Source organism: Schistocerca piceifrons, chromosome 7, assembly GCF_021461385.2.
Source record: "Schistocerca piceifrons isolate TAMUIC-IGC-003096 chromosome 7, iqSchPice1.1, whole genome shotgun sequence".
In the NCBI taxonomy this organism is placed as follows: Eukaryota; Metazoa; Arthropoda; class Insecta; order Orthoptera; family Acrididae; genus Schistocerca; species Schistocerca piceifrons.
Genome location: NC_060144.1, coordinates 91,459,324 through 91,486,294, shown reverse-complemented (window position 1 = coordinate 91,486,294; position 26,971 = coordinate 91,459,324). Strand labels below are relative to the sequence as shown.

At 40.7% G+C, this 26,971-nt stretch overlaps 1 protein-coding gene across 1 annotated transcript in view; it reads left to right on the top strand.

Moving 5' to 3' along the window:
- LOC124805460 (myogenesis-regulating glycosidase-like) overlaps positions 1-26,363 on the top strand; it is a 100,947-nt gene extending 74,584 nt beyond the window's left edge. The window contains exons 3-7 of the mRNA XM_047266024.1: positions 5,106-5,460; positions 5,546-6,047; positions 19,455-19,889; positions 22,965-23,121; positions 26,164-26,363. Coding sequence (XP_047121980.1) covers positions 5,106-5,460; positions 5,546-6,047; positions 19,455-19,889; positions 22,965-23,121; positions 26,164-26,363 — 1,649 coding nt within the window. The remainder of the gene's footprint in view (positions 1-5,105; positions 5,461-5,545; positions 6,048-19,454; positions 19,890-22,964; positions 23,122-26,163) is intronic.
- Positions 26,364-26,971: the final 608 nt, after the last annotated feature.

Sequence of the window (26,971 nt, the reverse complement as noted above, 5' to 3'; positions counted from 1 at the left end):
AGTTTCATAAGTGTGAAGTTATCCAGCTGTGTAATTACGTAAACATCTGTCACTGACGTAGTAAAAAAATGTTTATCTCTCAGTTAAATGATCAGATAGCTGTGTAATTTGTGTGTTAGAGAAATATGGTACCGATGTGTAAAGTTGTATAAGCAAATACCATATTAGCTAGGGTTCCTTGTGGTTGCCACACACATGGTACACAAAGTAAGCGTGTACCCCCCTGAGGATTAATGTAATTATACCCTCAGGTGTTACAGATTACAGCAATGAAATGAAATGTATCACTGAAAACTTTCTTTGTAATTCAAAAATCTTTAAAAATAAATGTTTTAAGTACAAAATTAATCACTGAAATACATGTCCTGTAGCGCTAAATGTGCGTCTTGCTGTAAGATAATCTCTGGGAAGTGTCGTAGTTATTGTCCTCCGAAAGCTAAGTTCTGCAGAAGTCAATGTACTTACCTCATGATAAACAAAGTGAAATGCTTTGCGTATAGATATCATACTTATTACGCTTATTGCCGTGATGAAGAAAGTACTGTCCTGTAACGTATTGTTGTGCTACAGAAAAGGCTGTTTCCTTGTAGCTATACCACAATAGTCACCACTAAAACATGTCTCACTTTATAGAAGAATTCAGAAAAAACTGTGCAGATATAAAACAGATACACCGCAAAAGCAACATTGTAAATTGTCACGCATTAGCAGCGTCCTGATAAAATCGTGTAGCTGTCACATAAACTAACCACTGTGTCATCTGGCATTTCACAGAAAGCACCTCAAATCCAGGATCCACTCTCAAGCAAACCAAAATGTTGCATGAAAATTTCATTAGCAGTGCTGGTATGTTCTAAGTATGTGAGCCTTATAATCGTTACATAATCGTGCAACTAACAAGCAAGAATGTACAAATACAACACTGTGTCGTCAGTTCACTATAACAATGCTTTCGTAATTTCTGTTTAAATAAGTTCTCTTGGTTCTTGACTGGATATTTCACTTCAAACATTGTTACATGTTAACAGATTCTAAATCTGACAAGCATACTAGTAATGTAAAGTGAAAAGTTTTATGGCAATGAAAAAGTTAAAAAGCAGATTATCTTTCAATAAACGGTTTTACATGAGAAACGTGGTGCAGTCCTTTACTCTTCAAAGTACTCAGAATTTCAGCTTGAACGCAATTATCATGCAGTATACGTCGGTAAAGAATACTGAAATTTTTCACAAGGTTAGCGTCAATGTTATTTTTCTCTGAGCCAGCCGGCGCAGGTGGCTGCCTGCGGCGCGAGTCATTGTCTGCCTCTTTGTTGGCGCGCGTCGTTATTGGGATTAGGAGACCTAACTTCTACAAATTCGCCTTGCCGAGAGGGCCCAGCTCTGTTAGAATCCCGCCAGTTCTGATGAAATTCACGTCTATCGTTATGATTATATCGTCTGTCGTCATGTCGGTAGTTCCTGTAGTTTCTTTCTTGTCGGTCATGTGGTGGAGAATTTCTCCCTGAATCGTAACTGCGCGCTGAACCGTTGCGTCTGAAATTATTCTGTCTCCCTTGATAATAACAGTTCTGGTTACCATATTGTCTGTTTCTATGATTGTCTCTGTCATATTCATTACTACGGAAATGTGATCTTTCTTTGTAACTATTATTACTCTGCCAGTGGTTGTCATATGGGTGGTGTCTCTTTTGGTCACGATTTGCATTGTAAGAATAGACCAGTCGTGTCCGGTTGTTGTTTCTGTCGTCACGGAATTGTGACGGATGTGACCTGTAGTGATTGTTTTCCTGTTTTCGCATCCCGCGACGGTCTGTGTCAATTTCCAGTTCTTGTAACAGTCCCTGAAATGCTTCAATGTCGTCTTTGCAACGTCCTGCTAAAATAATGTGTCGTAAATGTTCAGGCAATTTGAGTAAGCAAATGCGGATGAGTTCTGAGGTGCTATATGGGTTTGACAGGTACTGATTCTTGTGCAACATGTCTTCAAAATATTTCACAAGACTGGAGAATTCAGATTGTTCGAAATGTTTCATCATTATGATACCATGTTTTACGCGGTCTTGTGTGGCTTGAGACCAATACGCTGAGAGGAAGGCATGGTAAAACTCTCCTTCACTGTGGCAATCGTGAATGACCGATCGCATTCTTACAGCTGGTTCATTCTCTAAGTAGCCACACATAAATTCTAATCTGTGTTCCAACGACCAGTTGGGAGGAAAACAATGAAAGAATTGATGGAGCCATGCTTGTGGATGAATGTCGTTGCCAGAATTCTTAAATGTTTTGAATTTACGTGTAGTAATGAACAGCTTATAGTCAAAATCGTCATGTCGGCGAGTCGCATATCGGTCATTGTTAGGTCGTGTCGGCCGTTCCATCTCAAAATTCGGTGCACATTGCCAATTTCTTTCATAACTTCCGAAATGCCCTGTGTTATTATTTTGTGTCTGTTCCGTATTTGTAAGTCCCTCTTCCCGTGTTGGAGCGCGAGTGTCCTCTGAAATACGTAATTCTTGTATTACCTGTGTCAGCTGATCTTGTACTTCCCGGATTTCTCTTTGGTGTTGTGTATTAATATGATTCTGATTTTGTTTGAATTTTCTGATTTGTTCATACTCTTCTGTGTCAGTGAAGGCTACGGGTCTTGTGTCATTCAGATCATCATCTACCTTTGTAGATAAGTTAGTGACCTGATCCGAAAGTTCGGCTACTTTCTCCGATAGTGTACTTATTTCTTCAGTGTGTTTTTCTGAACCAAGTTTCAGAATATCTACTGTGTCCTTAAAGTTTTCCTGAGTTTTTGCAAGTTGCGTAACCGAATCGGTAGATGCAACTGAGTCAATTTTAGCCCACAAGGTCTCATGATTTTCATGAACAATGGCTTGCAGTTCTTTTATGGCTGCTTCGTGATTCTGTAATGCATTTTCATGCCGCGAAAAAATAGGTTGAAAATGCTCACAAATTTGTGTTTTTACGTCATTACAGACTTTTTGACATTTCGATTCAATGTTATGTAACTCAGTAGTTAAATCCTCACGTGTTTGTTCAATAGTTTGCTCCAATGAGTCTAACTTTTGAAGATTTTGTTCCATTGTGTCTAACTTTTTGCAGCTTTTGCTGTGTTTGTCTCTGATTTTGTTCCATTTGATGCATTAGTTGTAATAACAATGCATTAGTGTCTGGAATCTGTTCCTCTACTCTTTTCGGCAGTGCATTTGCACCGGCAACATTCACATTTTGACAAGCAGAAAATGCGTCTTGACTTATTTGAGAAAACGGTGATAACCCAAAACCTGAATCTACAGTATTTGCGAAATTGTGTCCTGTCATTTCGGATTCCTGAGACGAGCTGTTGCCGACCGATCGATCGATAATGCTTCCCTCTTCACTAATTGTTTCACTGTCCGTGCCATTGTTTGCCGCCCGCTCCATTTCCCTATGCACGATTACCAGATTACTACTTTGAACATCAGTTAATTCATTACTCTGCGGCGCTAACACACTGCCTTCGTCTTCACTGTCATTTCTCAGTTTACTTTGGAGCCTAGTATTACGTTTTTCACACGCCATTATTGTCACAGTATTTCACACGACAACACAGAAAAACACAATTTGAAGAGCAAAATAAAATAACGTAGCAATGGAAATAATGTCTAGTTAATTGCAGCTGCGAAATACTTGGTGCAAATCTACATGCATGCCACAACTGTTTTACTCTACAACAATGAAAAACTACAACTACAAAGGAGATTCTCTCTACAATTACGCGCTAGCAATAAACAAAAGCTACACTAAATACACAAACTACAAGAAAAAATCAGAAGATTCCAGTGAGGTATCCTAGGCTAAGGGTCGACATATGAAACGTCCCCTTTGAACAATTTATATAGGACTGTGCTTAACCTGACACACAATACTTTGTTAGCGCAACGCAATCTGACTTTCAAAATTCCCTACAAAAGAATGGCCCTGACTAACATTAAACTATACCTTTCACAAATCACTTACCTCACAAAAATCTTCGCTGCTCAAGCTACTGCAATACAGCAAGCGCCACTACTGCCAGCTAAATAAAAGATTCAAACTACTAAAGGCACTAACTACTGATAGGGATAGTTAGCAAATGAAAGATATTAATAGAGAACAAACAATGTATTTACCTTAATATCATCACAAGTCATAATATATATATCGGTTCATGACAAATTGCAAACCTCCGCCATCTCTCTCCCCACATCCACCACTGCTGGCGGCTCACCTCCAACTGCGCAACGCTACGCGCTGTTCACAGCCAGCTGCCGCTGCCCAACACTACAATGGCAGACAACAATGCAAACTAGCCACAGACTGCACACAGCACAGCCAGTGATTTTCATATTGAGCGCTACGTAACGTTGCCAATAAGAAAACATAAACAGCCTACTTACATAGAGAAAACATAAACAGCCTACTTACATAGAGAAAACATAAACAGCCTACTTACATAGAGAAAACATAAACAGCCTACTTACAAAATGAGTCCGCCTCTCTCCTCCTGTTCCTTCATCTTCAACATCAAATGAATAAGAGGGCTCTGGTTGCGACTCCACTACACACTATTTTACGCTCAGGCTCAAAGCCGGTGCAGTGGGGTGGTCCGAATGACAAAGAACAGGTGGCGCGAATGTTTATTAAATCTATTCATTCGAAGGGTCATAACTCCCTACCATCAGAATTACTGCCGAAATATTCACGAGGGATCGATTGGTAGAACTGATATCTTGGAAGTGTAAGTTGTCCTCTTGAAAATGCTGGCTCAAGCTGGTGATGCTTCCTCGTAGGACTTTATGCTCTCAAGAAGTGGTCATTGCTTTGCAGATACCATCCCAATATTTTGTAGTGAACAACACCATGAGAATCGAAGTATGAAAGATTACCTTGACTATCAGGATCTGGAGTCCTTAGTAGCCAATACAGCGCCTTTATGTTTTAAAATGAAGCAGTATCCGATTTCTATTTCCCGGAATTAAGGTTAAGTGATGACGATATCAAAAAACTTGCACTCATCACATTTTTTATTGTAAACTTGAACTGAGCATATCGGTGGCGACACGCCTGTTCCAGACGGCGAGGAGGAGGAGGTGGGCTACGTCACGGCACCGAGCGACGGGTACGCCCCCACGGCGTGTGAGGATGGCCGCTCCGACGAGGACTGCCTGCAGTTCACCGACTCCAGCATGGCCGTCCGCCACAGGACTCTGGACGACCGCTGCCTCGACATCAAGGTGTCTGCCAAGTCTTCCACGAGGTCCATCAGAGGCTGCCTCAACCACCGCGGCGCCCACATCTACGGTGGAATCCAGAAGGCCCAGCAGACCTGGCCCGCAGAGTCCGACGTGTTCGACCACTTCTCCTACGTCCCCAAGAAGGACGGGAAAGTCGGCATCGCCGTCCGCTACTGGCTGTTCTCCGATGGCAGGTTCGTCCACGTCCCGCCGTACGTACCGCTTTTCGTAGAACAAAATACGAACGACTCGAAGGATGCGCTGTGTTTCATTGCGGAGAACGCCGATCCCTACCCCACACGAAGAACAGGCGCACGAATACGCAATCGAGAACTTCCTCGGCAAGCCGGAAGCAATCCCAGACGAGCGCATGGCCACGCACCCCGTCTGGTCGACGTGGGCGCGCCACAAGAAGGACATCGACGACGCGACGGTGAGGCAGATCGCCGCAGACATCATCGCCCACGGCTTCAACGAGAGCCAGCTGCAGGTGGACGACTACTGGGAGAGCTGCTACGGCAGTCTCACCTTCGACACAGACAAGTTCCCCGACGTGAAGACGATGGTCGACGACCTCCACAAGCTGGGCTACCGAGTCACCCTGTGGGTGCACCCGTTTGTGAACCAGGACTGCGAGCCCTACTACTCGCAGGCACTGGCCAGCGGATACTTCGTCACCAGCTCCAACGGCACGGTCGACACCCAGTGGTGGAGAGGTGTGGGCGGCGTCATCGACTTCACCAACTCCGAGGCAGCAGCCTGGTGGGCGTGCAGAGTCTGGGTGAGTACTTCAGCCTTGGAATATCTCTTCTCAGGGATATCTGCTCTAAAGCGGTGCTCTGTAGAGAATGTGAGCATTCTAAATAAGGATGTTTAACTTTTGAAAAATCTCAAAACGCCAAATAGAGTGACCAAATTGGAGTTTCGCCGATTAGACGATCCCTATCAAAGAAGGCAACAACGTGTCGTACACGAACGAGAACATCAAGAGAAATGCTTTTCACTTACCACTATGTTATCGATAAATGCATTGTGTAACTAGGCAAACACGTGGAATAGCTCCTCTTGTTTCTGAGACAGCTCTAGACTTCTAGCGAAATATTCACATCCCGAAACATTGATGTGCGCCAAGACGTAACAGGTCTCACATTCATGGTACTTTGAGAATGAAGCAGAAACTCCTTCAACAATCAAACGCCGTGACTTTTCTGAAATGTTTCGTTCTGATGAAAAGGAAAGAAATAAGACTGCTACACCTTGCACTGTGTCGATCAATTCGTTCTTCGTCATACAGGACACTTCATATAATTCCTATTCAAAATTAGAGAGAGAAATAAAAAAAATATCTTGTTTGACATTTACTACTTCAGTATGTCAATCAGTTGAGCTAGCATGCACCAAATTTTTGTCCTGCTGTAAAATAGGAGTATCTTGTTGCTTCTCCAAATTTATTATTTCATTATTTTGAATTTGAGACGCATTAAGCTGACTTAGTAAAAATATACAGTTTACAGTTTGTTCTTGTGGCTGAGATAAATCTTATATTGATGCGAAAGGATGGTGACAGCATTACAGTCTTAACTATAGAGAATTATTCTTCCTGTTTGGACACTCAAACTGTATTACTCGACGGAATTCGATCTAAGCCCCTGTCTTTCACGGGTAAAGACCTTACCAGATGAGCATCTAGGCATTCCCATCAGCCCCATCTGGATCATTTTGTTGATGCCAGCACTTTACACAAAGCCAAGGGTCCATGTTGGAGTCCAGCGCTGAGTAAATATTGTTCCGAGTACATCTCTTTGGCTTGCACCCTGTCAAAGGAATCGATTTTTTTTATCTTCCGACACAAGCACAATTATCTTTACAGATGAACCGTTTCACCACCTTCAGATCCTGTTGATGCACAGGTAGACCATATGAGTGACAACTTATGGTCCTCTTGTATAGCAGTTGGATCTCAAGATGACGATACCGGTCAGTCGGGAGGACAACAGTTCAATCCCGCATCCGGCCATCCTGATTTAGGTTTTCAGTGATTTCCCTAAATCGTTTCAGGCAAATGCCGGGATGGTTCCTTTGAAAGGGCGCGGCTGACTTCCTTCCCCATCCTTCCCTAATCCGATGAGACCGATGACCTCGCAGTTTGGTCTCCTCCCCCCAAATCAACCAACCAACCAACCAACCAAACCGGTCATCATAAAAGATAATTGTGATTGTACAAATTTTTTAAGGCTTCCATGCCCCCTTGTTGACGAATTTCCTGTTAGCTTCTGTGTCGGGTTCTTCGGCCAACGTCTGTTTGATGATTTCTGACTTTGCCCCAGAACGAGTAGCTGGCATTGTCAAACCCGACAAACAGTTTGTCAATTGTGATTATGTCTAAAAATTAAAAAAAAGAGCATTGTAACTGTTTTAGCAATCTCAGTCTTCTCCAGGAGATGTAAAAATGTCAGAATTTGTACAAAGAAAACCATTCAACGCTACTGGTGCATGAAACAGTGCACTGGATCACAGAAACTAAATATGTATACAAGCACTCATCTTGAGCTATAGCGCCATCCTGAAGATTAATTAATTGTCACTTCATCTCGCCTGTCGTATTATTTCTCTGGTGGGCTTCGTTTTACCGTAACACATTCAAAGGACCTGTGCGTAGTGGGAAGGGAACGCAAATGGTTGCGCTTTTTTTCTGAAAATTACGCCTCAAACTCATAGTCTAGTGGCTACTCTCGTGGCTTCTAGATCGCGGTGTTACGGGTTCGATTCTCGGCCGGGTCAGAGGTTTTCTTCGCTAGGTGACTGGGAGTCAGTTTTGGCTTATATATTTCATAACATCTTCACTAATGCGCAAGTCGTCGAAGTGATGTCAAAAAGAAGACTTGATCCAGGTGGCGACGAAATCATTTTTAATTTTAGTGCAAATTATGCCCAGTACCAGAGTAAGAACCTCATTTCAGTCAACAATAACACCGAATTGCATCCCATTTCTGGTACACTACTAGATCACAACACTGCAGCCACAAACACGTGAGAATAAGTTCGGAATCAACAGGCTCAATCACTCTCGATAAAAATATACTATTTTTTTTCTCTTGCTACTGCCCCGTGATATTTAGATAGATACAGAACTAAATTTTAGCGGTACTTTAACACGTCCTCGATGACAAATCATCTTGCACTAGTTTCATGGATCAAAGCTAGTTGACGTTAGCGATCATCTTCAGCTCACGAGAGCTGTTAGAAGAGAAAACGGCACATCTGCAGCATGCCTCAATACATGTCTGAGGCGGCGTGGAAACGAGGATCCTAGGCACGGTGATTCAGAGACTGTGCAGTATCGCAGCCGTGCTTCACGCTACTCTACCTTTGTGGTCACAAACAGGACCCTCTGAGGCCGGGTTAGTATTTATACATTCCGGCTTACCTTGACCGTTGAGTGAAGAGTTTTCCCATGTAATGCTCTTAATTCCGTATGATTCTGCTGAAGGCGAAAGCGGTACGGTCACTGTACAGATTTTTTTGTAGAAACATGCTGTAACCAAAGCACTACTCTTTGGCCTATGCTGCACTTCCTCTTTGGGCCGAGTCCATTTTCTTCGAAAAGTGTGTTCCCTTCACACTTTATATCATGCTCTCGTCTCCGAAGAAGCTACCACGCCATCGTTCCCCGTCACTGCAAACCACGCCGCGTCACGCCTCCATGAAACAAATTTTGTGCCACATTTCTGTAGTACTCGTAGTGACTAATCGAATCACCAGCTACAAACTCTGCCATTATGACGATACTCCTTCCTACGCCGTCATAGCTGGCTTTAATATAGGTCACATTTATGAAAACTGGCGGAATTGATCCTGACGACTATAATTATTCAACAGTTGGCATTCAAGATGAAACTGAGACTTATTGAAATTATTAATTACAGAGAAATTTGTTTACAGAGGATCGTTCTGAGGAGTATTGTTTATATTCATTCTCTACCAGTTTCTGTCTTGAACAAGTGATAATCCTTCAAGGTGAAAGGTTAATGTTTTGATGTTATTGATTTACTTATATGTAAAATCAGTGTAACGTGCGAACCATTAGGAATATATAATGGACAGTGGACAAAAAATTATACTCAATTTACTGCAAATTATAAGCGTAATGCTTAGCTTGTGGAGGCAGATAAGTGTTTCTGATTCCATTAAATCCACTGCACGTAGTCACTGGATCCACTGCTCGTCGACTTTGCTCATGGGGATGAAAATTACAAGTGCTCAAATTCTTAGTTATTCAGTTTCTAGCGCGAGACATCTGGGGTGAAAGTACAGTTAAAACTCATACAACATGCATAGCACTGCCTGTTTCAGGCTTACGAAAACATGATACAAGTAGTAAGCGAGAAAAATGGTAATAAATTTTTGGAAAGTAATTCACATTTGGACGCGATAGATCATCAATTCACTATATTTTCATGAAAAAGAAGGATGGCTATTGAATATAGTGTTCTGATAGTCGAAGATAAGGCTCAATAGAAAGTTTCATGTAAATGAATGAATGATGAAAGACCGGATGGATTCCTCGACCATGTGGGTAGAAAGCTCAAACCCACTCGCAAAACACTGAGTTCTGGTTCACATGAGTCATCAGTAAAATGAATGAGTATCTTCTTTGTCCTTGCCCTGACCGTGCGACTGCAAGGTCGGCAATTTCCTAACGATTAAAGCAATGTTAGTGACAGTATGTGGCTGGACACCTTTCCTGAAGCCATCCCTTCCCCCTGGGACGAATATCGTGTGGCCAGTCTGTCTGGGTCTAGGCTCCAAGCCAGCAAACAGAGTACAGCCCCGCCTGCTTCATACCCTCGTGAGTCTATCGGGACCGACAGACCATCTTGTCATCCCGTCATCCTTAGCCCAGGGCGTCATTGAATACGGTATGGAGGGGCTCGGGGTCAGCACACTGAACTCCCGGCCATCTCAATTGGCACCATGATGCTGGGTGCACATTGTACCTGTCCTGTCACCAACGAAAAAAATCCGTGGAAGTACTGGTCTAAAGCCCATGTTCAAGTGTGAGATCGTTTTCTAGATCGTTGCGAGTCTGGACATGGGAACCAGCTCGCTCTTAAACTAATGGGACGTGGGACACAATCTAGGAGCAACATCTACTTTTGCTGGCACCTATGTCGTTATTCTGCCAAGCAGCTGCGAACCATGCCTGGCGCGCCTCGCTGAATCACGGAAGCCACTTGTTAACGAGCTTGACTATCTAGGTAGGTTGTAAGTAGGCTGTTTAGGTTTTTTTATTGGTAACGCCACCTCTGTATAAAAATCAATGGCTGTGCTGTGTGAAGTCTGTGGCTAGTTTGCATTGTTGTCTGCCATTGTAGTGTTGGGCAGCGGCAGCTGGCTGTGAACAGCGCGTAGCGTTGCGCAGTTGGAGGTGAGCCGCCAGCAGTGGTGGATGTGGGGAGAGAGATGGCGGAGTTCTGTAATTTGTCATGAGCTGCTATATATATTATGACTATGAAGGTAAATACATTGTTTGTTCTCTATTAAAATCTTTCATTTGCTAACTATGCCTATCAGTAGTTAGTGCCTTCCGTAGTTTGAATCTTTTATTTAGCTGGCAGTTGTGGCGCTCGCTGTATTGCAGTAATTCGAGTAACCAAGAGTTTAGAGGTAAGCGATTTGTGAAATGCATAGGTTAATGTTAGTCAGGGCCATTCTTTTGTAGGGATTTCTGAAAGTCAGATTGCGTTGCGCTAAAAATATTGTGTGTCAGTTTAAGCATAGTCATGTACAATTGTTCAAAGGGGACGTTTCATATGTCGACCCTTAGCCGAGGATACCTCACTGGAATCTTCTGATTTTTTCTTGTAGTTTGTGTAATTAGTGTAGCTTTTGTTTATTGCTAGTGCGTAATTGTAGAGAGAATCTCCTTTGTAGTTGCAGTCTTTTATTGTTGTTGTGGCATGCATGTTAATTTGCACCAAGTATTTCGCAGCTGCGCTTGCAATTAACTAGATATTATTTTCAGTGCTATGTTAATGTGTTCTCTTATTTTTGCTCTTCAAATTGTGTTTTTCTGTGTTATCGTGTGAAATATTGTGACAATAATGGCGTGTGAAAAACGTAACACTAGGCTCCAAAGTAAACTGAGAAATAATAGTGACGACGAGTGTAGCTTGCCAGCACCACTGTGTAATGAATTAACAGACGTTCAAAGTAGTAATTTGGTAACTGTGCATAGGGAAATGGAGCGGGCTGCAAACAATGGCGTAGGCAGTGAAACAGGTAGTGAACAGGGAAGCATTATCGATCGATCGCTCGGCAACAACTCGCCTCAGGAATCCGAAAAGACAGGACACAATTTTGCAAATACTGTAGATTCAGGTTTTGCGTCCTCACCGTTTTCTCAAATGAGTCAAGACACATTTTCCACTTGTCAAAATGTGAATGTTGCCGGTGCAAATTCACTGCCGAAAAGCACTGAGGAACATGTTTCAGACACCAGTGCATTGTTATTACAATTAATGCAACAAATGGGACAAAAGCTTGAAAAGTTAGACACAATGGAACAAAATCAGAGACAAACACAGCAACAGTTAGACACAATGGAACAAAATCAGCGACAAACACAGCAAAAGCTTCAAAAGTTAGACACAATGAAACAAAATCAGAGACAAACACAGCAAAAGCTTCAAAAGTTAGACACAGTGGAACAAAATCTTAAAAAGTTAGACTCATTGGAACAAACTCTTGAACAAACACGTGAAGATTTAACTACTGAGTCACATAACATTGAATCGAAATGTCAAAAAGTCTGTAATGACGTAAAAACTCAAATTTGTGAACATTTTCAACCTATTTTTTCGCGGCATGAAAATGCATTACAGAATCACGAAGCAGCCATAAAAGAACTGCAAACTATTGTTCATGAAAATCATGAGACCTTGCAAGCTAAATTTGACTCAGTTGCATCTACCGATTCGGTTACGCAACTTGCAAAAACTCAGGAAAACTTAAAGGACACAGTAGATACTCTGAAACTTGGTTCAGGAAAACACACTGAGGAAATAAGTACACAATTGGAGAAAGTAGCCGAACTTTCGGATCAGTTCACTAATTTATCTACGAAGGTAGATGATAATCTGAATGACACAAAACCAGTAGTCTTTAATGACACAGAAGAGTGTGAACAAATTAGAAAATTCAAACAAAATCAAAATCAAATCAATATACAGTACAAAAGAGAAATCCGGGAAGTATAAGATCAGTTGGCACAAGTAATACAAAAATTACAAATTTCAGAGGACACTCGCGCTCCAACACGGGAAGAGGGACTTAGAAATACGGAAAAGACGCAAAATAATAACACAGGGCATTTCGGAAGTTATGAAAGAAACTGGCAATGTGCACCCAATTTTGAGATGGAACCACAGACACGACGTAACAATGACCGACATGCGACTCGCCGACATGATGATTTTGACTATAAGCTGTTCATTACTACACGTACATTCAAAACATTTAAGAATTCTGACAACGACATTCATCCACAAGCGTGGCTCCATCAATTCTCTCATTGTTTTCCCCCCAACTGGTCATTGGAGCACAGGTTAGAATTTATGTGTGGCTACTTGGAGAATGAACCAGCTGTGAGAATGCGATGGGTCATTCACGATTGTCACAGTGAAGGAGATTTTTATCATGCCTTCCTCTCTGCATATTGGTCTCAAACTACACAAGACCGAGTAAAACATAGCATCATAATGACGAAACATTTCGAACAATCTGAATTCTCCAGTCTTGTGAAATATTTTGAAGACATGTTGCACAAGAATCAGTACCTGTCAAACCCATACAGCCCCTCAGAACTCATCCGCATTTGCTTAATCAAATTACCTGAACATTTACGACATATTATTTTAGCAGGACGTTGCAAAGACGACACTGAAGCTTTTCAGGGACTCTTACAAGAATTAGAAATTGACACAGACAGTCGCGGGATGCGAAAACAGGAAAACAATCACTACAGGTCAAATCCGTCACAATTCCGTGACGACAGAAACAATAACTGGACACGACAAGTCTATTCTTACAACGAAAATCGTGACCAAAACAGACACCACCCATATGAAAACCACTGGCAGAGTAACAATAGTTACAGAGAAAGATCGCATTTCCGTAGTAATGAATATGACAGAGATTACAGAGATTACCTTAGAAACAGACAATATGGGAACCAAAACAATTATTATCAAGGGAGACAGAATAACTTCAGATGCAACAGTTCAGCGCGCAGTTACGATTCAGGATGAAATTCTCCACCACATGACCGACAAGAAAGAAATTATGAAATCTACCGACATGACGACAGACGAGATAATCATAACGACAGACCTAAATTTCATCAGAACTGGGGGGATTCAAACAGAGCAGGACACTTTCGACAACGTGAATTTGTAGAAGCTAGGTCTCCTAATACCAATAACGACGCGCGCCAACAAAGGGACAGACAATGACTCGCACCGCAGGCAGCCGCTTGCGCCGGCTGCCTCAGACAAAAATAACATTGACGCTAACCTTGAGAAAAATTTTAGCACTCCTCACCGACGTATACCGCATGATAATTCCGTTCAAGTTGAATCTCTGAGTACTAGGAAGAGTAAAGGACTGCACCACGTTTCTCATGTAAAACCGTTTATTGAAAGATAATCTGCTTTTTAACTTTGCCATAAAACTTTTCAATTGACGCTACTAGTATGCTTAGTCAGACTTAGAATCTGTTAACATGCAACAATGTTTGAAGTTAAATATCCAGTCAAGAACCAAGAGAACTTATTTAAACAGAAATTACGAATGCATTGTTATTGCGAACAGACGACACAGTGTTATTGTGTGTGTACATTCTTGCTTGTTAGTTGCACGATTACGTAATGACTATCAGGCTTACATACATAGAACATGTACTGGTACTGCTAATGAGATTTTAGTGCAACATTTTGGTTTACTTGAAAATACATTATGGATTCAAGGTGCTTTCTGAGAGATACCAGATGACACAGTGGTTAGTTTATTTGACAGCTACACGACTATATCATGACGCTACTAATGTGTGACACAATTTACCTTGTTGCTTTTGCGGTGTATCTGTTTTATATCTGCACAGTTTTTCTGAATTCTTCTGGAAAGTAAAACATATCTTAGTAGTAACTTTTGTGGTATAGCTACAAGGAGACAGCCTTTTCTGTAGCACAACAATACGTTACAGCACAGTACTTTCTTACGTTCTTCATCACGACAATAAGCGTAATAACTAAGATATCTATACTCAAAGCATTTCACTTTTGTTTATCATGAGGTAAGTACATTGACTTCTGCAGAACTTAGCTTTCAGAGGACGATAATTACGACACTTCCACAGAATTATCTTACAGCAAGACGCACATTTAGCGCTATAGGACACGTATTTGAGTGATTAATTTTGTACTTAAAACATTTATGTTTAAAGATATTTGAAGTACAATGATACGAAGTTTTTCCGTGATACATTTCATTCCATTGCAATAATCTGTAACACCTGAGGGTATAATTACATTAATCCTCAGGGGGGTACACGCTTACTTTGTGTACCATGTGTTTGGCAAGCACAAGGAGCCCTAGCTAATATGGTATTTGCTTATACAACTTTACACATCGGTACCATATTTCTCTAAGACAGAATTACACAGCTATCTGATCATTTACCTGAGAGAGACAAACATTTATTTTACTACATCAGTGACAGACGTTTACGTAATTACACCGTTGGATAACTTCACACTTACGAAATTGTATTTTGTTTGTACTTTGTGAACTGTTCATATTTTTTTGGAACCATTGTGATACTTTGAGAGCTTTGAATGATGTATTTGGTATGAGATCACAATTTTTAAAGTACGTTTGAGGCAGATGACACTTTTGACATGAGTAGAGAATTTTTTTTAGGTTTTGAAACTATTGGAGGAAGCTACGACGATTTTGAGATTTGGCTGAGGTTTTATTATGTTATTTTTACGATGACGATGTGTATTATGCTGTTACCATATGTTTATGATCAATAAGCTGATGCTATATGAGTTATTTGATTATGCTACGTATTTCTTATGATGAAATATTGAAGAAGTGTCGACGAATATTTATATGTATAGTAAGGTAAGGAATAATGAGTAGTGGTTAGGGACTCTGGTTTGTGAAAAAGGTTGTTGGAAACCAAGAATCGTACTTTAAGAGTTATGAAATGTGTGTAAATGCGTGAATGTATCACAATGCCGGCGAAAATTTTTTGGACACTGTTATATTCATAGGATTTTGTTTCTACGCATTTGTAACGCAAATTCTCGACCTGTGAAATTTTTTTTGGTGAGACTGTCACTGGGTCGTAAATATTTCAGTAAGAAAGTTAAGTGACCTTCACGTAATGTGTCGTGGACGCCCAGCTGTGCCACCTGCCTGGAGAAAAAGCCATTAGGCGGAGAAAAAAAGGGAGAGACCATTAACCTTGCTATTGACATTCCTTTGTAGAAAGCATCGCAAATACGACACGCTCATTACTTGGAAACATATCGTACTTTGTGCTACGTACTGAAATGCTTATGAATTGATGGGAAATATTCGTACATCTGCACACCTGATTATGACAAGTGTCTTTCTATGAGAATTGAGAGATTTTCTACTAACTTATGAAATGCTTCATGACTACTGAATGATATTTTTATTCTTTACTTTGTACATAGTTGCTTATTTTATTTGATATCTGTTTTCCAGGTGTGTTGCATCATTGGTTTTATAAAATAAAATTAAATGCATTTGCTAATGTGAACACTTGCTGTCAACAGATCTATTAAATAATTATTTTATGATCCACATTCTTCGAAAAAGGAGCTCTTGGAATGGAAAGAACAATAAGAAGGGGCTAATAACAGTAACTGCATATATAATTTTCTTTTCAAGTACTTGGTAATTTTTTGTAGAATTAGTTTTTGTGGTGCACCACTTTAATTACATAGACATTAAGATGCGATTATACATTACCTTTGTGTGCATTGTTGTCTTTAGTGTACTATTTTTTCTGCTTGAGCTTTGTCATGCTTAGGTATACGTTATAGCACTGCTGCTGCTGTTTGCCAGGCATAGTGCTACTAAATTTCGCTTTAAATTACTCTGTTAAGCCAGTTTTACTACGAATTTATTTTTCTTGTTTGCTGCACAGTGCCTTATATTAGTTGTAATATTGCAATTGCTTTGCCAGTTTGAATTTTTGTCATTGATGTTTATGTTACTTGTTTTGTGCTGCTGCATTGCCTCGTCCCTTAGTTTAGCATCTGAGCTCAGTAGATTAGCTTAAAATGGGGTAGGCTATATAAGAGAACGAGTTGTGATGAATTGGAAGAAATGCATTGAGAAGCTATAAGAAACAGATTTGGCAAAAATGAGTATTGTGCACTGAGAAATAATTATTTTGAAAGAAATATGAATAGAATACAGGAAGGAGGTATAGATAGGACTTTTTGGGAATAATGATGAATGAAGGGAGATCTCCAAGAAGTAAAGAAAGTTTTGTTTGCAAAATACTGCAGTAAAACAAACCCTGTCCTTTCCTTCTGTTATCCCACTATGTGTTTGTGTACCCTTGTGTATTTGTCATTTTTCTGTCTTTATGTGTCTAGCTAATACGATTTACGTTGTAGAATTCTCTGATAATATGCTATTTTCTTTGTAAAGATGCTTAGACATTATTTATTCTGTTCTGTTTTAATGTTCATGTGTGAAGTTGATGTTTCAAAAGTTGTTCTGATCTTTTATGTATGTACTTATGTCATAATTCCTGTAACACTGATGTATATGTTATTTCGATTCTTTTGTAAAGCCCGTATTACTACAAATGTTATCTGTACTATTATGTTCTTTAATGATGTATTTTTTACCTTTGTAATTGTATTTTCATGTTGTAAATTTATAATTGTATAGACACCAGTTCTTCAAATTAAGTTACATTTCACTGCACACGTTTCTGTTGGTCATAGTATATGGACAATATGTGAGAAGTAGGGACTGATAGTGTTTGCATGTGTGTTAATAATTCAGCAAGGGACTGGATAACAGCATTGCTGGTTCTAAGGACATTTCAAACAATTTTTTTTTGTGAGTGGACAAGTGGTGGTTTATGGACTTGCTATATTCTCCATAAGAATCTTCGATGGTGATTGTGCACCTGCACAATCGCAACGGATGGCTGCTAGCCATCTCTACAAGGACTACAGTGGGTCTGCATCTTTGATGGCCCACCAATACCATTATTTCTACAAGGACTACAGTGGGTCTGCACCTCTGGTGGCCCACCAATACCATAATCTCTACCAGCACTACTGTGGGTCTGCTCTGTGATGACCTACCTACCAATATTCTTCAAAACTTCGACTGACTCTGCTGTGGGTTTGCTCTGTTGTGACCCATTACCTGTCTGCATGTCGAGAGTCAGCACTATCTTTCCGTTGGAAGGACAACACTACTTCTTCAAGACTGCATCGAAATCCACTACTTCCGAGTGCATTTTCTTTTACTGCTCGGACTTTGAGAAAAACACTGCTATTTTACTGTGATAAACAATCAGGACTGTCTCTATGGACTGTGAGATAGTTTAGCTTTTGACCAACATTGTATCAATAAGTGTGTGCATTTGATATCTTTGTTATTGTAATTATGAAAAATGTTATCAAATAATTATTGGCCACTGCCCAAAACAATTTGTAAAATTTTTTGTGGGGAGCATGGGGGCTATGTAAGTAGGCTGTTTAGGTTTTTTTATTGGTAACGCCACCTCTGTATAAAAATCACTGGCTGTGCTGTGTGAAGTCTGTGGCTAGTTTGTATTGTTGTCTGCCATTGTAGTGTTGGGCAGCGGCAGCTGGCTGTGAACAGCGCGTAACGTTGCGCAGTTGGAGGTGAGCCACCGGCAGTGGTGGATGTGGGGAGAGAGATGGCGGAGTTCTGTAATTTGTCATGAACTGCTATATATATTATGGCTATGAAGGTAAATACATTGTTTGTTCTCTATTAAAATCTTTCATTTGCTAACTATGCCTATCAGTAGTTAGTGCCTTCCGTAGTTTGAATCTTTTATTTAGCTGGCAGTAGTGGCGCTCGCTGTATTGCAGTAGTTCGAGTAACCAAGATTTTTGTGAGGTAAGCGATTTGTGAAATGCATAGGTTAATGTTAGTCAGGGCCATTCTTTTGTAGGGATTTCTGAAAGTCAGATTGCGTTGCGCTAAAAATATTGTGTGTCAGTTTAAGCACAGTCATGTACAATTGTTCAAAGGGGACGTTTCAAGGTCAACAAAATGAATCAGTATACCATACATAATGAAAACAGAGTGAAATTAACGCATAATGTAGAAGAGAATCTCACCGATTTAAGCAGCATCTGACTCCATTTATATCTGCGTCCACTGGTCAGGTAAGGTTAACCATCACAATTTCTGGAGGAACTGCCCTTCCAAATTTTCGTAGGCCAAGAAGAGACTGTCCAGCGCTTGAAAGTACTTCACAAAACTTTACCGTGGCCCCGCAATGTGTCACACCACAGATAGTCGTGCAGGGTGTATATTCTATCGACAACTGTATGCGCCTTTTGAAGTCTCTGTGTACAAAATGGAAATGGGCGTTTGGCGTCATTGGCCGGGAGGATCCTTGTAGGGGAAGTGCGGCCGCCTTGGCGTAAGTCTTATTACATTCGACGCCACATTGGGCGACCTGCGCGCCGGATGGGGATGAAATGATGCTGAAGACAACACAACATCCAGTCCCTGAGCGGAGCCAGGAATCGAACCCGGACCCGTAGGTCGGCAATCTGTCACGCTAGCCACTCAGCTATCAGGGCGGACGTCTCTGTGTATATAAACTACGTTAATCAACAAAACGAGGCGAAACAGCCACCATGTTTCAAAGTTGAGGTCAGAAGATCTGCAGCATTTGGAAAACAGGATATGTGTATGTGTAGAATGGAAATTTATATCGGGCCTAGAGTCGTTTCTCGATTTCTCAGTGGCGAAAGTATCATCACCTTCCGTTCTTTTTTTCCGCCATCTGTTTCTGCTCGCGTTATATTTAACGCCTACTCGTCGACCAGTGACAACTGATACTGCCTTTTGTTTCCAGGCACTGCACAAGGCGACCGGTATCGACTCGTTCAAGTTCGACGCCGGAGAGACCAGCTGGCTGCCGTACGAGTCGACCATCGAGCCCCTCGAGCTGAACCCGGTGCGCTTCACCGACGACTACGTGAAGACGGTGTCCCAGTTCGGCCCCATGATCGAGGTGCGCTCCAGCGTGCGCAGCCAGCAGCAGCCCGTCTTCTTCCGCATGTTCGACAAGCACAGCAGCTGGAGCGCCCAGAACGGCCTGCGCACGCTGATCCCCTCGCTGCTGCACATGAACGTGGTCGGCCACCCGTTCGTTCTGCCCGACATGATAGGCGGCAACGTCAACAGCGGCAACGGGCCCGACAAGGAGCTCTACATCCGCTGGCTGGAGGCCACCGTCTTCATGCCGGCGCTGCAGATGTCCATCGCGCCGTGGGACTTTGACGACGAGGTGCGTCCAGTCCCAGCATCGTTCAACTATCAAACTTTCGAGGCGTTCAACGATTCGTTGGCCCTGTAATGACCAGAGATATAGTGGTCATGTTTGTCTTTTTCTACCAGTGATAACCTTCCATTATCTTCATTAAAATTTAAATCCGATGACGCATACTGTGAACCAAGCGTGGACCTGACCTATAGCAATCACAATTTAGAATGACTACCTAGTTCACGATGTAGCGTGCAACTCGAGCGATAGCTTAAGTTTTCCCACTGGAATGTACGAGAAACACTGCATGCTTTCGTCAATTATTATTTCCGAATACCTTTCACTGTGTAGCTACAGGACAGCCACCACTAATCACTCACGCTTTTACTGCGTATTTATTTGAATTCACACTGGTGAGATTAAGGTTTCTGGATTACGAAAATCTACCGTTAGTTAGTGCCAGTGGGTCCAGAATTAGGACAGTAACTCTCTTTTACTAACTTTGTAATGACTTAGAATTAAATTTTATTCAATTTACCTCTCTCGATGCTTTCGATAGATCTCTGGTAATCAATATTCTGAGATGGCAATAGTCGTTATTCACCCATCCATTCATTCCAAAGACAGCTACTGTCTTTATCGCCATGCACACGAACTATTCCGTGGATTCCTTCTCTTTCAAGCTTCTTCATAATCACTTGCCGCGCGGACTAAGACGCTGCAGTCATGGAGTGTGCGGCTGGTCCCGGCGGAGGTTCGAGTCCTCCCTCGGGAATGAGTGTGTGTGTGTGTGTGTGTGTGTGTGTTTGTCCTTAGGATAATTTAGGTTAAGCAGTGTGTAAGCATAGGGACTGATGACCTTAGCAGTTAAGATTTCACACAAATCGGAACATTTTTTCATAATCACTCCTACAGTTAATGTTTGTGATTTGATAAGACCAGAGAACCTTCACGCGTTTCTGGTATCATTACATAGTAGCAAATGAGTTACTTTAGCATTTGCTGTGCGAATTTAGCTATTGATAGCATACAAAAGAGCTTCTTATAGCTCAGATACAAGGCACCTAGACAGACTACAAATCTACGAAAATATGTTTTCGCATATCTTGCCTCTCTTGAACTATTTCTATAGATTTTGGTGCTACTTACGAGGGGTAGTAGGTGTCAGTAAGTCAAGTCTCGAAAATCGAAGCCAGAAACTAGATTATGTTGCAGTACGAATTAGCAGACCAATCCTTGCCTATTGCCGTTAGCTCTGGGAAGCGTCTCAGGTTTCAAAAATTGTCACGGAAAGCAGAAAGTTCAGTATCTTTACTTACTACTAGTCACTGTGTCGAGAGCAGGCCTTCAAAGCCTAAAGTGAGTAAACGAATTCAGCATGCAGTGACAACTACCCAACGCAATGTAGAAACGACAAAGAACAGAGATATTTGCTTTTCCATTCATACCAAAGTTACGGACAAACGTTCAGGGCGAGAAACGTAACTTATTATCAAAAGACAGCTACTGGCAAACATCAGAAAGCAAAATGTTTAACTTTACAATAGCAAAAATGTTGCTGTTTGTTTTAGGAACATGTTCCAGCTATCTCTTTAGACAAGTGCTACAACTTTTGCGGCTGTCTGCAATTGCCCTGCAGAAACCGCTAAACAATGAGAATTCTGCTGTGAGTTCAAACCGTACAACAGCTTTAACGGAAAACTTTCCCCAAGAACTGGCTTAAACTGAATAGTCCGATTCATTCCACAGTTAATCTTAAGTAAGCTTTCGCTTGATACTTTGAGATTGCCGATTCGCAAACAGTCGAAAAGCAAGTTCTGCGTTCGTACACAAGCATCGTCTCACTCAGTGTCTGAACGCAGCACAGATAGCCTATAGATGGAAAGTGTGTTAATGTGCTGCGCCTTCACCGCAATTGCCCTTTCTTTGTATGCGCAGATCCCTCATGCCGTAACTAACTCATCTCATGACCCACCAAACGTTGCTCCAAGTAGACCAGAGAAAATTCTATTCACACAGAATCACTCTGCAGAGGAGTGTGATATAATATACAATTTTCTGGCAGATGGGAACAGTGTGCCATACTGAGACAGGATCTTTGCTTTTCGTGGGCAAGTGCACTACCGACTGAGCTACGCAAGCAGGACTGGCAACATGTTCCCACAGATTTACTTCCTCCAGTACTTCATCACTTACCTTCCAATACCCCTTTTTCCAAGAGCGGCAGCCCTAAAAGTTTCGCAGGAGACCTTCTGTGAAGTGTAGAATGTAGATCAGGTGCTGACGGCATTAAAGCTGTGACGACGGGTCGTGACTCGTGCTTGGGTAGCTCACTCGGTGGGGCAGCTTCTCTGCATCTCATTTCTTGTGTGTGTAGTTGCGACTCTGAATAAGCTGTAGTATAAGACAAAATGAGAGCATTTGCTACTAAAGAATCTATTTCCCTTGAGTAGCTATCTTACATGTACGGGACATGACTTCACATCTGCATATTCACTAGCCCACTCTCTCCATCGATAACAGTTTTGAGAAAACGTGTGTGAAATGGGGGAAGGGTGTTACTTGTGATAAAGCTACGAGTTGGTTGTAAAGGAGAACTGCAGAAGTTTAATGATAAAGGATATTTTTCTTTCGAATATTATAACAACTACACTAGTTTTGAAGAAATTTAAGCCTGATAATCTAGAACTGCGAATATTGTTCTGTAGCAGAAAATTTAGGGTTTGCCCGCATCTCGTGGTCGTGCGGTAGCGTTCTCGCTTCCCACGCCCGGGTTCCCGGGTTCGATTCCCGGCGGGGTCAGGGATTTTCTCTGCCTCGTGATGGCTGGGTGTTGTGTGATGTCCTTAGGTTAGTTAGGTTTAAGTAGTTCTAAGTTCTAGGGGACTGATGACCATAGATGTTAAATCCCATAGTGCTCAGAGCCAGCCATTTAGGGTTTTATGGTTTAATTTTATCTTGTTCTTTGAACACTTGATGAATGTGTGGAGATATCCTCGACATACCATTGTCCCTGTCTACACTGAGGCATTTCCGTTTGCGTTTACTGCCCCCTTGTCGCTCCTGTAACTGATGTGTGCGTCCGTGTGTGTGCTGCAGACGGTTGAGATTGCCCGCAACATGACGTCGCTGCACGTGCAGTACGCGCCGCGCATCGTGGAGCTGATGAAGCGGACTGTGCAGGACGGCAGCCCCGTCAACCTGCCTATCTGGTGGCTCGACCCCACCGACGAAACGGCGCTCACCGTCGACTCAGGTACGGCCTACGCCTCTCTCTTTCTCATTCACTGGCTGAGGTTTCCGGCTCTCTTCTCCTTTCTTCCTTCATCTCGTTGTCTCTTTCTCTAAATATGATTTACTTTGCATTACCTGTCCGGTAATTGATGTTCTAAACCTGATACTGCCTCTGACGTTTGGAAGAGTACAACTTAGGCATTTCTGTCCGATAAAAATTGAACAGAAAGAAGACGTACACACAACTCATTGTAAAATGTCACATAAATAATTTGATATGTTATCTGTAACAAAGACGATAGCAAACAACGAATAGAACATAATTAACATGGATAATGAACACAAAAAATAAGTCTGTACTACTTCAATACTTACTTCAATTACCAATTTTACTGTGTCTCACATCCCAGTACTCCAGTCAATACGCCGCTCTTACGTACCACGTAAAGTGCCTCTCCAAATAAGAAGTGAAAGTGACTCACAATTCACAAAATTTGGGGGTTCTATCCAAGAAGAATTAATTATTTAATAGCTCTTGTAGATACTATACACAAATCAAAACCATCACTTTAGTACATACTGAGTGAATCGTAATTTGCTGCATAATATTCTTAGATGGTCTGGTTTCACAATAAATTCTAACTAGTGACGAGCCACCTGAGGAGGTTCTGTTACACGAAACTTAAAGGGCGGGAAAAACTGAGACAGGTACTCACTCCATTGGTACTACAGACGACTATCGCTCGTTCTCATCTAATGGATAATATTGTGTGATTAACGAAATACTTTAAACTAACTTGATTTTGAAGCTATCTAAAAGTCTTACCACTTTCCATGCCATGTTGTAGAAGAACAGGAGTGTCTGATGCGTGAATACTATTCATCTTCTATCTTCAACATAAATATTAAGCTGTGTACCACTTTGAGGCTTTAATTGCTGTCTGATATTTACAAATATATTTGTAGGAGTAAGAGTACCGTCTATTCCAACTACATAATCAAACAACTTTCTTCCATACAGCACTATAGCTTTTCTTGCACTTTATGTAGTTTAAGCATGTCTTTAACGTTGTCTTCTTCTTTATTCTGTTCTTCAAGTATGAACCTCTTTTACTATTGATGCCATTCACATTCATTCTGTTTCAATAGACCCTGTGCCTCACAATCACTTAGGGCCATAGGAATGCCCATGTTTTTTGAATTTTACTCATAATTTCACTTCTTAAATTATTTAATAAATTTCTGTAATCTGTACGATTAATCTAACTTATTCTTCATATTTTATTTGTAATTTTATCTGTTTTTGAAGATGCACAGTTGGTCCAATAGGAATGAATAAATTTTCCACTGTATCAGTTTCTTTCGAATACTATTTTACTCTTAATTGGTTCTGACCCTTTAAATATCAAGGTTTCAATTTTTTTCATCGAAATACTAAGACAGTCCTCTGACATTGCGACCAAATGGATTCCAAGAAAAGTACACTGTTCTTCATTGTCAGTAAAAATTAATTATATATTCAGCACAAGGGAAGTGGTAGGTGTAGTTATTGATATTTTGTGTTAATTACTATCATTCACTAAAAAAATAAAGTGCTGTCGTCGAAAAGTAACAGTTTTAAAATAACGCAAAAAATGAAGTTGACAAATCTCTGTAAATGTTTCTAATTAATTTTTCGCATTGTTGCCCAGAATGGACCACAATTTTTCAATGTGTAGCCTTGCCTCTAATAAATACAGAATTTCATTCTTGATCTAAATCTGTTCGTCCTTGCTTGATTTATGTATCTACATTTCGATTTTGACTATACTGTTCATTATTATTTGGCACAATTTATTGTTTGTTCTTCTTTGCAATTGAGTATCTGTTTCTTCGTTCAAGATTTTTTGTTCTGTTTCATACGTCTCTGACATCTACAAAAAGAACGAGTTGGTTTCACTCCAACACTTTTCATATTGTTCAACTTTTCATTAATGTTTTCTGCCCATTTTCATTATTCTCTCAAATGTATGATTTCTTTTCCTCCATCGCTATTTATTCACTGAGTTTTCTTTTAACAAGTAGACATTCTTTATATTTCTAAATGAGTTTTTCAGCGATTGTCCTTCAGTGTCTACATATTTCAGTACCAAGAAGTAATTTGAATTTACTTAAGCATGTTTGAAGACCCCTAGATCCTTAAAAAGATGTTGCCTGATTCTTTAATTATTTATAGGATGACAGCTATCTTCTGGTAGAGCACATACTCTTGTGGACCTGTTTGTTATTTTCATTAACTATCTTTTATGTGGTTACAGTGCAATTTTCCATCACTGTATTTCCAGTTACTACAGTCATGTCACCTCCAGCGTCATTTTTATTTTACAGTTTGTTGGTGCTTAGTAAACTATTACTAATATATTTATCATCATCCCATCATCATTCTTCTTTCGCATATAAATATACTGTCTTTAATTTATCTCACTATACTTTGAATTTCATTTATACAATGTTCCAAGATATTTTATTTCAATCATTAGGGGATCAACATATGATTTAATCACAGAAAGTATGTTATTATAATGCCATCCTACATCTAGACGAAAATACAAAGAGAATTGGCGAGTCAAATTTGCAGGATTCTGTTAAAATCATTTGGAACATTACACAGCAATTACGAATGTGAAAAATCTGGTCTGTTTGTGGACTTTTCATGCATTAACTTCATCGTTCAAGAGAGAACTGAATTTATTAATCATTTATACAGAACTGAAAAACTGCTGTGTCTCGAAAAGTGTCCTCATTATTAAGTAATGGTAGTAAACTAAACAGTGTAGCACTTGTTGATCTGCTACACCAATCACCTGTTCGCCAATTAAGGAGTTAAAAGGGATAATGAAACTTCATCTTCACATAATTTGTGTCTTCATTATGAATTACATGGACTGGTGCTACCACCACGTTTACTTACGGGCTACTAATTGGCTGTCATGAGCTGCTAACAACTTACATGTCTCGTTGCATCATTAGAGTCAGCATGGTAGGTTGCCTGATTTTTACCTGACTGTGTGCTCTCTGTGTGCAGAGTTCCTGCTGGGAGAGGATATCCTTGTGGCACCGGTGGTGACTCACAGCGCAACAACACGTGACATTTACCTGCCCAAGGGCAGCTGGAGGGATGAGGTGGACCCTGCACACCCTGTTACAGAGGGCCCCACCTGGCTTCGCAAATATCCTGCTCCACTCAACACTCTACCCTACTTCACCAGGGTCAGCTCTTCGTAAGGCTTGCTGAATGAAAGTGCTTACTGTACAGTCACGATACAAAGGAAATGAAATGATCTTTAAAATTTAAAAAATGTACATTTCAGAATATAAATAAAGCAATACAAATCACTTTTATGTCAGTTATGTCACTTAAATAGTCACATCACCTGTTAGCTGCAAAATAGGTGTATCTGAACCATACTGTATGCCCTACTTTTATCATACTGTCTTTGTTCTCCACTTTCAGTGTTTTATGTATGCCACAGATGTTAAATGAACTGTTTCACTCTAACGCTTTCTCCATTTCCATGATATTTTTTTTTTCAAGGAATGTGTTTCATATAGTGATAGCTACGTAAATGTTAAGCTTCCTATTTCCTTTTTTAAACTCAGATTGCATATAAATATGTATCCTTAAGCATGCCCTGAATGAAATGGACTCTTCTGTATAAACATAAAATGACATGATATGAAAACTTTTCCTGAATACAATTTCTTTAAGGAACAAAACTAGAGAGGAGTAGAGGAAGATTGCTTTGTCAAATGTATAATAATGGGCATATGTCAGCATGACTGAATTCCGCAAATGTAATAATCTACAGTAAGCTCATGGTCCGGGATCAATA